Source organism: Grampus griseus, assembly GCF_964374135.1.
Source record: "Grampus griseus genome assembly, chromosome: 17".
Lineage (NCBI taxonomy): Eukaryota > Metazoa > Chordata > Mammalia > Artiodactyla > Delphinidae > Grampus > Grampus griseus.
In genome coordinates, this window is record NC_139011.1 from 52,251,012 (window position 1) to 52,266,305 (window position 15,294).

The 15,294-nt window shown below is 39.9% G+C and overlaps 1 protein-coding gene across 1 annotated transcript in view; it reads left to right on the plus strand.

Moving 5' to 3' along the window:
* Positions 1 to 15,294, plus strand: part of CNGB3 (cyclic nucleotide gated channel subunit beta 3) — a gene marked incomplete at both ends in the record, with an annotated part of 142,091 nt that overhangs the window by 58,938 nt on the left and 67,859 nt on the right. Inside the window, 3 exons of the mRNA XM_082674669.1 lie at positions 7,488 to 7,642; positions 9,391 to 9,519; positions 10,401 to 10,609. Of these exons, the coding sequence (XP_082530795.1) occupies positions 7,488 to 7,642; positions 9,391 to 9,519; positions 10,401 to 10,609 (493 nt within the window). The remainder of the gene's footprint in view (positions 1 to 7,487; positions 7,643 to 9,390; positions 9,520 to 10,400; positions 10,610 to 15,294) is intronic.

A 15,294-nucleotide genomic window follows, 5' to 3' on the forward strand; every position in this document is an offset into this window, starting at 1 on the left:
CATAATGTTTTTATTACACTAGCTTTGTTACAAAGTTTGAAATCAGAAAGCATGATAAATTCATCATTTCTCTTTTTCAGGATTGCTTTGGCTGTTAGAGATCTTTTGTGTTTCCATACAAATTTTAGAATGATTTCTTCAAGTTCTGTGAAAAATGACATTGATATTTTGAGTACCAGATTTTTGCCTCCTTGGTAGGATTTTTTTCATGGGTATTTTTTTTTTTTTTTTGGATGCAGTAGTGACTGGGATTGTTTTCTTAATTCTCTTTCTGTTAGTTCATTATTAGTGTTTAGAAATGCAACAGATTTTTGTATATTAATTATGTATCCTACAACTTTACTGAATTCATTCATTAGTTCTAATAGTTTTTTGCTGGTGTCAAAGATTTTCTATATATATTACCATGTCATTTTCAAATAGTGACAGTTTTACTTCTTCTTTTCAAATTTGAAAGCTTTTAATTTATTTCTTGTCTGATTGCTGTGACTAAGACTTCCAATACTATGTTGAATAAAAGTGGCAAGAGTATACTTATCGTGTTCCTGAACTTAGAGGAAAGGCTTTCAGCTTTTCACCATTGAGTAAGATGTTGGCTGTGGATTTGTCATACATGGCCTTTTTCATGTTGAGGTATGTTCCTTCTTTACCCACTTTGTTGAGAGTTTTTATCATAAATATCTTGTCCTGGACAAGATGGGATCATTGGGATTTTTTAGTACAGACTCACTTTCATTATTGATAATTGGTCTGTTCATATTTATCTATTTCTTCTTGATACACTTTTGGAAGATCGTACATTTCTAGGAATTTATCCATTTCTTCCAGATTTTTCATTTTATTGGTGTATAATTGCTCATGTTATGATCCTTTGTATTTCTGTAGTATCAAAGGAAACTTCTTTCATTTCTGATTTTATTTATTTATTTTATTTTATTTTATTTATTCTGATTTTATTTATTTATTTCTCTTTATTTCTTGATGAGTCTGGCTAAAGGTTTGTCAATTTTGTTTATTTTTTCAAAGAACCAGCTCTTAGTTTCATTGATCTTTTCTATTTATTTTATTTATTTATTTATTTATTTATTTATTTATTTATTTATTTTTGGTCTCTCATTTATTTCTGCTTGGAACTTTATTATTCCCTTCATTCTAACTTTGAGTTTTGGTTGTTCTTGTTTTTTCTAGTTCTTTAGATTTAAGGATAGAGTGTTATTTGAGATTTTTCTTGCTTTCTGAGGTAGGTCTGTATCTCTATAAACTTCCCTCTTAGAACTTGCTTTTGCTGCCTCCCATTAATTTTGGAATGTTGTGTTTTCATTTACATTTGTCTTCAGGTATTTTTTTATTTTCTCTTGGATATTTTTATTGACCCATTGGTTGTTTAGTAGCATATTGTTTCGACTACAAGTGTTTGTGTGTTTTGCATTTTTTAAAATTGTAGTTGATTTCTAGTCTTATACTGTTGTGGTCACCAGAGATATATGCTCTAAGCGTGCCCCATGTGGGCTGTGAGCCCCCGTCTGTTGTGGTAGGTCTGACTTCTGTGGGCACGCTGTTAAGCAAGACTTTCCCCAGCCCACTTGACTGCAAGGCCTTGCTTCATGCAGTGACTGTGGCCCAGTGGTAGGTGGGGCGCGTCCCCACATGCCTGGCTGCTAAGCCTGGGGTCGTGGGGCCACAAGACTAGTACCAGCCTGCCAGTGGTCACAGCCAGATCCGTTCATGGATAAGAGGCAGTGGGTCTGGTGCCAGTCCACTGGTAGGCAGGTAAGCCCCCAGTGCTAATATGCTAGAGGGAGGATCCTAAATGACACTTTCCAGCACCAGTGTCCACACAGTGCAACAAGCTCCCAAAACTGGCTGCAGCCAGCATTTCCATCCCCAGGGGGAGACCCAGTTGCCTCCTGCCTCTCCAGGAGGCTTTTCAAGATGAGCAAGGGGATCTGACCCACGTTCCTCTTAAACTATTGCCTCTGTGCTAAGACACGTAGAGAGTGAGATTTTACATGCACCTGTTTAGAGCAGAGTCATTGTTTCCTGTAGTCTTCTGGCTCTCCCAAACATAAGCCCCACTGGTTTTCAAAGCTGGACACTACAGGGGTTCATCTCCCCAATGCGGGACCACCAGTCTGAAGAGCCCAATTTGGGGTTCAGATCCCTCACTCCTTGGGGAGGACCTCTGTGACTGTGATATTCCTCCCATTTGTGGATCACTGACCCAGGAATGTGGGTCCTGAATATACCATGTCTCCACCCCTCTTACCCATCTTGTTGTGGTCCCATCTTTATATCTTTCATTGTAAAATTATTTCTGCTAGTCTTCAGGTCTTTCTCATACGTAGTTGCTCTGTTAGATAGTTGCTCATAGATAGTTGTAATTTGGATGTACCTGTGGGAGGAGGTGAATTCAGGGTCTCCCTACTCCTCCATTTTGGTCACACCTTTCCTGGAGTATAATTTTCTTTACCTAATTCCTGTCTGTTATTCAAGAAAGAAATAGCAGGTTTTAAAGATTTTGACCAACTGGAATTTTTTAAATGAGTTAAGTCATTGAAAAATGAATTAATTCTTAATTAGGCATTAATTAAGAAGAATCTAGCAAAGTTTGCAAAAACCAAAAATTATTCAAGAAGATCTTATTATAAGAAATAAATACTTCTTTTAAATGAATTTAGGAACTAATGAATGGAAATCTAAAATATTATTTAGAGAACAAAGGCAGGTTCTAAGTACTTCTTTTACAAAATACTTGTTAAGACAAATGAAGAGAAAAATGACAAAATTTGATGACATTACACTTTTCCCCAACGAATTTTCTTAAAAATGAAATCTTACTTGCTAAATTAAAGTCTTCCCCTAGTCCCCATCTTACTCACTTTGTGTACTGACTTCTTTTGTCAAACTCTTACCTTCCCCAACTTCTGCGATATTTTTCTCTCTCAGCTTTACCTCTCTCACTGCTACTTCTCGGTTCCTTTACTTGTGCTACTCCTTAAATGTCAGCAAATTCCAAGGTTGTGGCCTCGGAACACAGTATATAATATTGGATTATTGTTACTTTTCCAAAACTTCTATCTGCTCGTACCCCTCATTTGCTTAATATTCTCTATTGGTTCCCTTTAGCCCATAGGTCAATGTTTAAACTACTAAGCAGATCATACAGGAACCATCATAAGCTGACCCCACTCACCTTTCCAGACCTAACCACCATCACTTCAGACACACCCCACCACCTGGTGCCCTCCACATACACACTGTCTTCCAGTCACGCCAAAATACTTGCTGAACATGTCATATTTTTTTCACATCTTTGAACATATTGTTCTAAAGGCCTGGAATGCCCTTATTTCATTTTTCTGTCAAAGACCTTCTAATCCCTCCAGACTTAGGATGCTTTCTCTGTGAAGCCACTCCTTGATACCCCAGGCCAAGTTCAGTGTGAGCATAGCATTTTGTACATATTTTTATTACTTATTATTAGCTACTTATTTACATCCTTGTCTCCCCCATTAAACTATGAACATCCATAGAGCTAGTATCTGTTTAACTTATCTTTCTATTTCCAGTACAATAACTGATTTGATGGATGAATAAACTTCTAAGCAGACTAAGATTTTTAAGCAGAAATTTATTAAATGATATAAATGACAACACATCTTACTCAGAAAAAAAGGTTTTCTTGGTTTTGTAGACTGAATGTCCTCCTATTTCTGTATTGTGTACAATGTATCAGATTTTCTTCCACTGCAGCTCCATCTTCTCCATTCTTGAATAGTTTATAGAGGTCTTAGTGGGACACACTTGAAGAATCTTGATGCTGAAGCAGGGCTTTAGACATTTGAAAGAGGTATAAGTTATACTATGATAATTATAAGGAGAGAGAGAAAGACACCAATGGTTGGGGAATTTGTAAACAACTAGATTTATGATATATTTGTGGACCTGGTGGAAAATGGCTATTAGTGGAGAGGGGCTCTTTAAATGGAATCCACAGGTTATCCATTTCCAATGTGAACCGCATGGGTTCCAGTTTGGAAGTGAGGTGGAAAGGGCAAATATGGATTTGAGGACGTGAGAACGTATAGAACTTATGGGGGCCTGTGTAGACCCAGTGTCATACTCAGAAGGAAGGTAGAGAGTGAGTTAGAGCTTTGAGGAAAAGCTGTGAGGAAACTTAGATCATTATGAAGTATACTAGTTTATACAGTAAGTCCCCTACCTATGAACTTTCAAGTTGCAAACTTTCAAAGACATGAACATACATTCACATGTCCAATCATTTAAGTTAGTTCATGTGTCTGGCGTACATTGTCACATGCATGCATTCTCTACAAGTGGTTGTGCTTTTGTGTATTTTAGTATACAGTATTATATAGAGTACAGTAGTACAGTATCTTTATTTCAAGCCCAGGATGTCTGGAAGCAAACGTAAAAGCAGCAGTGATGTAGCTGTTACTGCTAAGAAGTACCAAGCAATAATGATGGAAACAAAAGTGAAAATAACTGAGAGAGGAGAGTGAGGTGAAAAGATGGTAGACATCACTCACTTTTATAACATAAATCATTCAACCATCGGCATGATTCTAAAGAACAAGGACAAGGTCATGGAACATGTGAAGTCTGCTGTGCCAATGATGCTGACAATAATATTGAAGAATCGTGGAAAAGTGATGGAGGAGATGGAGAAACTTCTCCATCCTGTGGACACAGGATCAGCATCAGCATTGAGTCCTGCTCCGCTTAATGCTGTTTCAAGAGAAAGCTAAAACCCTTTATGAAGACTTGAAGAAGAAACACAGTGAAGTATCAGAGGGCACATCTTTTAATACCAGCCATGGCTGGTTTTATCGATTCAAGACTAGAGCCAACATTTACAACATAAAAGTAAGTGGCAAAAAAAAAAAAAAGTAAGTGGCAAGGCAGTGAGTGCAGATACGGTAGCTGCCCAGGAATTTCCTGAAATGCTTCAAGAAATTATTGATGAATGCACGTATTTGCCCAAGCAGGTTTTTAATGTGAATGTGGCAGGACTGTGCCAGAAGGGGATACCAGACCAAAGTTACATCAATAAGGAGGAAAAGTTGATGCCACCCTATAAAGCAGCAAAGGATAGGCTAATTCTGTTGTTTGGTGGCAATACTTCTGGTGATATGAAGCTGAAGCCTCTCTTAGTTTATCATTCAGAGAACCCAGGAGCCCTTAAAAACACAGCCAAGGGCTCTCTTCCTGTTGTGTGGAAGAGTAACTCCAAAGTCCAGGTTGCACAGGCCATTTTCCAGGATTAGTTTTTCCACCCTTTATCCCGGAGGTAGAGTAATATTGCTTGGAGAAGGATGTCCCATTCAAAATTCTTTTGCTGCTGGACAATGCTCCGGGCCACCTCCCATTCATGGACGACTTTCATCCCAGCGTCAAAGTAGTGAATCTGCCACTGAATATTTCATCGTTCATCCAACCCATGGAGCAGGGAGTTATAGGGACTTTCAAGAAATATTTATGTCACACTTTTCATCAGGCAGTAAAGGTGAGTGACAAATCAGGAACAATCTTGTGACAATTTTGGAAGGACAATAACATCTACGAGGCCATAAAAAAAAAACATTGACTTTGCTTGGCATGAGGTTACAGCCGTCACCATGAATGGGGTTTGGAAGAACCTTTGCCCACAGTTTGGTCGTGATTTTTGTGGATTTGAGAAGGTGGATGCGGAATCCAAAGAGGTCTTCAGCAACTTAGTGACTCTCAGTGAGAAGCTGGAGCTAGATCTGCAAGAGGACAATTTCACTGAGCTCCTTGCTGTGCAACACAAGGAGCTTACTAATGAAGACCTGGTGGAATTGGAGGCTCAGAGGAAGGACAAAGAGAGACAAGAGGAAGAAGAAGTAACTGAAGAATGAAAGAGATTCACGATGCAGGGAATGGCAAGGGGATTTTCTTTATTTGAGGAGTCACTGTTAGTTTTTGAGGCACAGGACCCAAACATAAACGGTACATGAAGGTTGCAGCAGCCATTCAGAATGCAATCCAGTGCTACCGTGTCATTTATGATGAGAAAAAGAGCTACTACCCAGACATCACTGGATAATTTTTTCAAAAGGGTAGATAGAATTGAATCCAGCAAGGAACCAGAACATGTGCCATCAATGGCAGGCATGAGTGAAACTGCAGCTTGCCCTCTGTCTCCTGTTGCTGATGATCCTTCATCTCTACCATCTCCCACCTCCTCTCCCTCCTCCAGTCAGTAACTCTTCTTGCCTGTTCACTCGATGCCAGCCCCTGGATGCCAGCTGATGTACTGTACTACTGTACTTTTCAAGGTACTGTACTGTAAAACTGTAAATGTTTTCTTTATTTTTTGTTTGTTTTTAATGTATTATTTGTGTGAAAAAAAAGTATTATAAACCTAATACAGGACAGTACTATATAGCCAATTGTGTTAGTTGAGTACCTAGGCTAACTTTGTTGGACTTATGAACAAATTGGACTTACGAACATGCTCTTGGACTGGAACTCGTTCGTATGTAGGTGACTTACTTTATGTTATGCTTTATGTGTTTTCTTAGAAGGGAAGTTCATTAAAGCACACTAGATATATTAGTTTTCTACTGCTGAATAACAAATTATGGCAATTTTAGAGACCTAAAACAACACCCATTTACAAGCTCACAGTTCCATAGATCAGAAGTCTGGGTGGGCTTGGCTGGGTTCCCTCCTTAAGGTCTTACACAGCTGATATCAAGGTGTCAGCCAGGCCTGGCTGGGTTCTTACCTGGAGGCACCAAAGAAGAATCTCCTTCTAATCTCATTCAAATTATTGGCAAAATGCAGTTTTTTATGGTTGCAGGACTGAGGTCCTTGTTTCCTTGTTAACTAGCCAGGGATCACTCTCAGCTCCTAGAGGCCTCATGCAATTCTTATCAGGGGACCCTTTTCTCCTTCAAAGCCCAAAATGGAGAATTTCTCTTAAGTAAAGTTCCGCTTGTGCTTCAAATCTCTGACTTTTTCTTCTGTCACCATCTGGAGAAACTCTCTGCTTTTAAAGGGCTCATTTGGTTACATCAGGCCCAGCTATATAATTTCCTTATCTTAAAATCAACTGAGCCACATAACACAACTAATTATGGAGTAAAATCCACCATATTGATTTTCCCTGGGATCATGCAGGACATGTACACAAAGGAGCCATCTTACAACTCTGCCTATTTTGTCAACTATAGCTTTTTTTCTTCTCACTATACAGTCTAATGGCAGAACCACAGTCAAGAATACTCCTTTGTTATTTCTGGATTCTAATTTTTCAATGGAAAATCTTATTGCATGAGCACTATTTCCATCAAATTTAATGCTTAAGTTGTTCTATCCAATTGCAGAAAGGAGCAGTTAATAATCTTGGGTATATAAGGAAGGTGAAGAGACTTAATCCCTTCCCTGTATGTTTCTCCTCATGGGTCCAACTCGGTCACCTTTTTTTTCTTCTCATTTAGTCCAAAAAGCAAACCACTTGGAGCCCCTGTTATTAATGAGTATGCCGATGCCCAGCTACACAACCTAGTGAGGAGATTGCGTCAAAGAACAGATTTCTACAAGAGAAAGTTGGTGGAAGATGATATGTCCTCACCTGAAGGCAGCCCCCAAACTGGTGAGCAGTGTGAACTCAAAGTACCAGGAAGAAGGAGGTTATGAGTGGACATGTATTTTGCAAATGTTTTAGTTTGGGGTTCCCCAAAAGCCAACCCCAAGACAATGATTTAGCTATAAATATTTTATATTGAGGGTGCTCCAGGAGGTGAGGGTGGGCAAGAGAGACAGAGAAGGGAGTTAAGACAATAAAGGTGTGTTAATAAAGCGTTACTGCTGTGGGCCACTGGGACTTAAGCCAGCTGAAAATCTGTGTGGATGACACATCAGAATTATCCTGAAGGAAGAGGAAGCTGGGGTATCAACCCATCAACTCCTGTCCTTCGTTGGCTGAGGGTTGCTGCTGGGGAATGTTGCTAATACTCCAGCATTTTAAGCAAGGCAGCTGGGAGAAATCCCCAAGGCAGAGAGATGCAGGAGCCTTCTGCACATGACCTCTGGCCCACAGAATATGCACAGGCCAACAACAATATCTGTTATAGAAAGTTTTATTGTAAATATTAATTAATAATACCCATAATAAACAAAGCACTTATAATAAGAATACAAGAATACTACCTGAGTACACAACACAGCAAAGGACATCAGTGAACTAGTCACATAAGGAGAGAGACAATTATCAGTCTATCTAATAATTACAGAAATGTGCTTATGAAAAATTAATAAGTACAATAAAGTAGAGCGCAAAAGTGATATATACATCATATATACATAGATACATGGTGTATATATGTATATATAGTATATATACATATATATACCATAATTACATCTATATAAAATGTTTATAGCCCGCGCACCGTGATGAAGAGTGGCCCCCACTCGCCGCAACTAGAGAAAGCCCTTGCACAGAAACGAAGACCCTACACAGCCAAAAATAAATAAATTAATTAATTAATTTGTAAAAAATCTTTAATAAAATAATGTTTATAAATGTATAGAAAAAGTAGAGAAGAAAGTGTGTTGTTTAATAACAGATAAATAAAAACAAAATTGTTAATTACATAGGATGGAGTTGAAGATTTCCTTATAATTCTGTAGGAAGAAAGTTGGATTTTCAAAATAAACTATGTATTATATATAGTTTCTTTTTAAAAAGAAGGGTCTAACATATAGTCATTATAGCTTGATAAAGATTTGTTGAAAAGAATATTTTGAGCTTTACTTACCCATAACTGGAAGGATATAAATGAAGCTAAAGAAGCAAGAAACTAGGGGACTTCCCTGGTGGTCCAGTGGTTAAGGTTCTGCCTTCCAATGCAGGGGGTGCCGGTTCAATCCCTGGTCAGGAAGCTGAGTCCCACATGCTTTGCGGCCAAAAAACCAAAACATAAAACAGAAGCAATATTGTAACAAATTCAATAAAGACTTAAAATAAAAAGAAGCATGAAACTGAAACCTGTGGAATGGTGCACATTTGTAATGTTTCTGTTCAATGTAAATCCAAAGCACTAACTATTTATGTTCCAAAATATGTGGGAATGAAACTTGTATTTAAAATATCCTATTTGTAACATCTTTAGGACACTTAATTTAAACTTTAACCTGCTATTTATTTCCAACTTTTGATGTTTTCATTACTTGGATATTTTCACAAATGGCAATATTTTAAATGTCATGAAATGCCTCATCTGCCTGTATTGAGAGGGGAAGATTTTGGAATGTTTTGATTCCAAGAAATCCAAGCTTTTTTCTCATTAAGCTAACCTAACCTCTTAAAAATGTTTTCATCTCTTTTTTCCTATAAAGCAAAGCCCACAGTTGTATCATCAACACAAGAAAGCAGTGCTAAGCTAAAAGAAGAACATTATCAGAAGGTGCCTCTAACAGAGTACCTAAAGCGAATCAGACTTCCAAAAAGCATAGATTCGTACACAGGTACCATCAAATGGTGGATTATCTCAGTGGGAGGGCTGGCTGTTACCAAGAACCCCCGAAACCCAAAGTCACAGACAGCTTCCATTTTCTCTAGCCAGTGATCTGAACCTATCTAGAAAGCAGAATTTAAACTGTATTATCTGCAATGGGTTGTTTTCCCCTTTCCAGTGAAGATAAGAGATAAAAATATTCTTGTGTGTTTTTAAAATAGTCCAGGGCCTGTCCTGTCCCTAATTAACTTCTAAAAGAAGTCCCAAAGCATTAAGTAATATGTTCACTGAACACCCCCCAAAAAAAATCATTATAAAATGGTTGTCTTCTTCCATGGCTTCACATTGTTAATTAATCCAATTGAACAAATCCCCTCCTACAGCTTCCCTTGGGCAGAGGAAAGCTCTGTGTACAGGGTCATGGACTGCCTTCACTGGCTGATTTGCCCCCTCCCCACTTCAGTCATACCCCTGTGGGCAAGGATGTGGCCTTTGGCTCACAAGCCCTGGGTGACCCTGCAGCTTAATTACCAACCAGCATAAAGCCCTTTGAGTCAGTTCTCCTGGACACGGTACCTCTGACTTTTCCCTGGGTTCCCCTTTCCTCATCTAAATAGTACAGTCACTCATGGGAACAGACTCAGTGGCCATTTTCTGGGAGACAGGAAGAACACTCTTTAATGTCAGAAAAGCTGATAAGGTGACTTATCCCTCGTAAACCCCAGTGCCTCGGCTCTAGGGGCAGAATTGTGCTGAATGTTTTAAACAGAGTCTCTTATACAAATTGCTTATCTCCAGTAGGTAGTGCCCCAACTTTACCAAACTAAGCAACAGAATTATTTTAATGTTTTTTACCTACCATGTGGATTACTCCAGTCTCTATTTTTCTAGATCGATTCTATCTCCTGTGGCTCTTGCTTGTCACCATTGCCTTTAACTGGAACTGCTGGCTTATACCGTTGCGCATCATCTTCCCATATCAAACACCAAACAACGCACGCTACTGGCTTATTATGGACATCATATGTGATGCCATCTACCTTTTCGATTTGCTGTTAATCCAGCCCAGACTCCAGTTTATTAGAAGAGGAGACATAATAGTAAGTAGGGTTTGGGAGAAGCACAAACTGACAAAGGAATATCAGATTGAACTACAAAAAAACAAATTAACAGCATTGTGTTACTTAATGTCTGACTGATTGTCTGCATGTATGAGTCTCTAACCACTGGAACCACCAGTATAATAACAATAATAATAACAACAACTATAACAAAACAACCACTGAGCACTCACCACGTGCTGGGGACCATGCATCTCCCTGTACCTTAGTTTCCTCATTTTAAAAATGGGAATAACAATATTACCTTCATAATACTGATGAGAAGACTGAATGAATTAATGCAGGTAGGGTGCCTAGAACTGTGTCTGGTGCCTATCTTCTTTTCACTCTTCACTTTCCAGATTCATCACACCTCATTCCTCATCAACAAATGCAGTGTTTGGTCCACTTCAGAAATATCATTCTTACCCTTAGGAGAAATCATCTTCCCCTGGATTTATTCTCACTGTTGAGGGAATTTCAGAGCCAATCCAATCAATCTAAGACAGAAAGAGAAGACTATGTTTTCACAAGTACACATCCAAATCATACAGCCTCTTATACCCTGCACCCCACCCCCGGGCCCTTCCCCAGCTAACTAGAACAATGCTTCCTTTCCAACTGATGTCCACTGTGATATCCTCATCACAGTCGCAGTGAGGGCTGCATGGAACAGTTCCTCCAATGTCAAAGTAGGAAGAGCAGAGCAACCAAGTGTATGACACCTTGGGTTCATATATGTTTTTGAAGAAGAGAGGTAGTCTCCTTAATCTCCTGAATATTTTCTTTTGAATTTCCAGATGATTTTAAGTTATCAAAAAGCTAAAAGGAGTTTGGGTTATTTTTTTCTTTAAAAAATACTATTTGTGGGCTTCCCTGCTGGCGCAGTGGTTGAGAGTCCGCCTGCCGATGCAGGGGACACGGGTTCGTGCCCCGGTCCAGGAAGATCCCACATGCCGCAGAGCGGCTGGGCCCGTGAGGCATGGCCGCTGAGCCTGTGCATCCAGAGCCTGTGCTCCACAACGGGAGAGACCACAACAGTGAGAGGCCTGCGTACCACAAAAAAAAAAAAAATAATATATATATATATATATATATATATATATATATATATATATAAAATTTGTTGAGGAATGCCCCCTATATTTGAAATCTTTTCTAGGAAGAAATTCTAAAGGCAAGAGCTAAAGCTATAGCAAAAATCTATTCAAAATATTCCTTGTGTGGACTTCAGAGCATTAGTTAACTCACCAGCATGATCCCCTAAGTTCACTGGCAGTTTGATGAATAAAGATGATGTGTACAAATAAGAAATAACACCCAAAAAAGGGGGCACTAATTTCAACCTCCATTAGATGCACAAAGGAGGGAGAAAATCAATATTTGACAAATGGAAAATGACAAAATCTGTAAGGAGAGACTTTTATTTTCAATTTTATAAGAGGTCTTTGCACACATGGAGTGTTAAAACCAAGAAAAATAACCAATAAAAACACACTCAATGGTCTCTATTTAAAATGCATTATCACAAGCTACAAATATAGAGCAGGAACTAATTGCTTTGTTTGTTCAAATGAAGTTTAATGGTTTCTTTAATGTAGAGTAGATAGTTTTAGCCTTTAAACTTGATTACATTTTGCTAAAAGGACTATGCAAGTTGAGTATCCAACCTGAAAGTCTCACTACATTTAGCTATCTATGCAAACTTTGTTTTACACCATCAACTTATTCATTCATTCATTCAACAAACATTTATTAAATACCTATAGTTGACAGATATTCCAGAACTGGAGGATGGAAATATCAATTCCCCAAGGGCTTGAGGGAAAACAGATACCAGATCGAGGTACTAGAGGCCACAACAGAGGGAATTGGGAGGGTTTACAAGTTTTCCACAGCATTTATGTGCAGTATCTTTCTTCTGAGAACGGTGCTGCACAGAGAACAGAACTTTGATTCAAGGGCCAACAAAAGGAGTCTCTTATTTAAAATGTCCTTTATAGACAGCAGGAATAGAGCTGGGAATGACACCATGGACGTTATGTAGATATGAGACTTGCACCCACAACACTTTGCTAAGACTTCCAATCACAATGATCCATGGAAACGCTCAGAGCCTTCTAGTGACCACGTCTATCAGGCCTGTCATTATAGTCAACTGCTTTTGGTCCTTTAGCTACTATTTATAAACTGATCTAGAGAAAATTAACAACTCCCTTCTCTGTGCTCTGCACATTTTACTCACACTTCTGTTATTTAATTGTTAAATAACAATTAAGTTCACTATGATGTAGCAGAAACAAATAGCCCAGGGTCAAATTTCGCCTCTGAAATTAACTTACAGCAATACTTGAGAAAAAAAAATTTACCCTTTCATTGTGTACTATCTTTGTCATCCGTAAAATAGAACTAGTACCACCCACCTCATAAACTTATTGTGAAGATTAAGTAAGACAATGTGAACACCTAGCCTAGGGTCTGGCTTCTAGAAGATGAGCAGTGAATTGCTGACTGAATCAAATGAATGAATGTCCACACACTAACTTCCTCTTGTCTCCTATTTGCATAGGTAGCTCACTTTGCTACCTGATAGTAAGTTTCTTGAGAGTAGGGACAGTATTCAATTTATTTCCCTATTTATCCTAGGAATTCAGAGGGTACACTAAAGAATGTTTAAAGGCGTGAATGAATGGCAGTCTTGGTTCAAGATTTTCTTCCCTTGAATAACAGTTTAGTTTACCTCGTAGTAGTATTATATAGTATTATTATTTTGAAACATTTTTATCTGTTCTATGTGAAATTATGGATTTTCTATGAATTATTTAAAAGAAGAGGTAAACAATAAATAAATATAATAATACCTTAGATGAGGGTCTTCAAAGACTATCTGTTTGAAAAAGATTTAAGTGCAATTATCATACCCTTTCTAAAGTAAACTTCCTCAGAATAAGTGTTGCCTGCATAATAATGAGACTTAAAAGAGACAGAGAGAATTAAATAGGGTTACATACTAAAAATAAGTGCCTACAGAGAGACCTTCAAGATGGCAGAGGAGTAAGAAGTGGAGACCACCTTCCTCCCCACAAATACATCAGAAATACATCTACATGTGGAACAACTCCTACAGAACACCTACTGAACTCTGGCATAAGACCTCAGACCTCCCAAAAGGCAAGAAACTCCCCACATACCTGGGTAGGGCAAAAGAAAAAAGAAAAAACACAGACAAAAGAATAGGGACGGGGGCTTCCCTGGTGGCGCAGTGGTTGAGAGACAGCCTGCCGGTGCAGGGGACACAGGTTCATGCCCCAGTCCGGGAAGATCCCACATGCCGCGGAGTGGCTGGGCCCGTGAGCCATGGCCACTGAGCCTGCGCGTCCGGAACCTGTGCTCCGCAACGGGAGAGGCCACAACAGTGAGAGGCCCGCGTACCACAAAAAAAAAAAAGAATAGGGACGGGACCTGCACCAGTGGGAGGGAGCTGTGAAGGAGGAAAGGTTTCCACACACTAGGAAGCCCCTTCACCGGCAGAGACAGGGAGTGGAAGATGGGGGAAGCTTCAGAGCCACGGAGGAAAGAACAGCAACAGGGGTGCGGGGGGCAAAGCGGAGAGATTCCCGCACAGAGGATCGGTGCTGACCAGCACTCACCAGCCCAAGAGGCTTGTCTGCTCACCTGCTGGGGTGGGTGGGGGCTGGGAGCTGAGGCTCAGGCTTCAGAGGTCAGATCCCAGGGAGAGGACTGGGGTTGCCTGCGTGAACACAGCCTGAAGGGGGCTAGTGTGCCACAGCTAGCTGGGAGGGAGTCCAGGAAAGAGACCATTGTTTCGGGGTGCGTGAGGAGAGGGGATTCAGAACACTGCCTAAACAAGCTCCAGAGATGGGCACAAGCTGCAGCTATCAGCGCGGACACCAGAGACGGGCATGAAAAGCTAAGGCTGCTGCTGCAGCCACCAAGAAGTGCAAGCACGAGTCACTATCGACACCTCCCCTCCTGGGAGCCTGTGCAGTCCGCCACTGCCAGGGTCCTGTGGTCCAGGGACAACCTCCCCGGGAGAACACACTGCGTGCCTCAGGCTGTTGCAATGTCATGCCGGCCTCTGCCACCACAGACTCACCCCGCATTCCATATCCCTCCCTCCTCCCAGCCTTAGTGCTCCAGAGTCCCCTAATCAGCTTCTACTTTAACCCCGTCCTGTCTTAGTGAAGAACAGATGCCCTCAGACAACCTACAGTCAGAGGCAGGGCCAAATCCAAAGCTGAACCCCAGGAGCTGTGCAAACAAAGAAGAGAAAGGGAAATTTCTCCCAGCAGCCTCAGGAGCAGCGGATTAAATCTTCACAGTCAACTTGATGTACCCTGCATCTCTGGAATAACTGAATAGACGATGAATCATCCCAAAATTGAGGCAATGGACTTCGGGAGCAATTGTAGACTTGGGGTTTGCTGTCTGCATCTAATTTGTTTCTGGTTTTATGTGTATCTTAGTTTAGTATTTACAGTTTGTTATCATTGGTAGATTTGTTTATTCATTTGGTTGCTCTCTTCCTTTTTTTATATATACTTTTTTTTTTCCTTTTTCTCTTTTTCTGAGTGTGTATGTGTATGCTTTTTGTGTGTTCATCTGTATGGCTTTGCTTCCACCATTTTTCCTAGGGTTCTGTTGGTCCATTTTTGTTTTTTGGG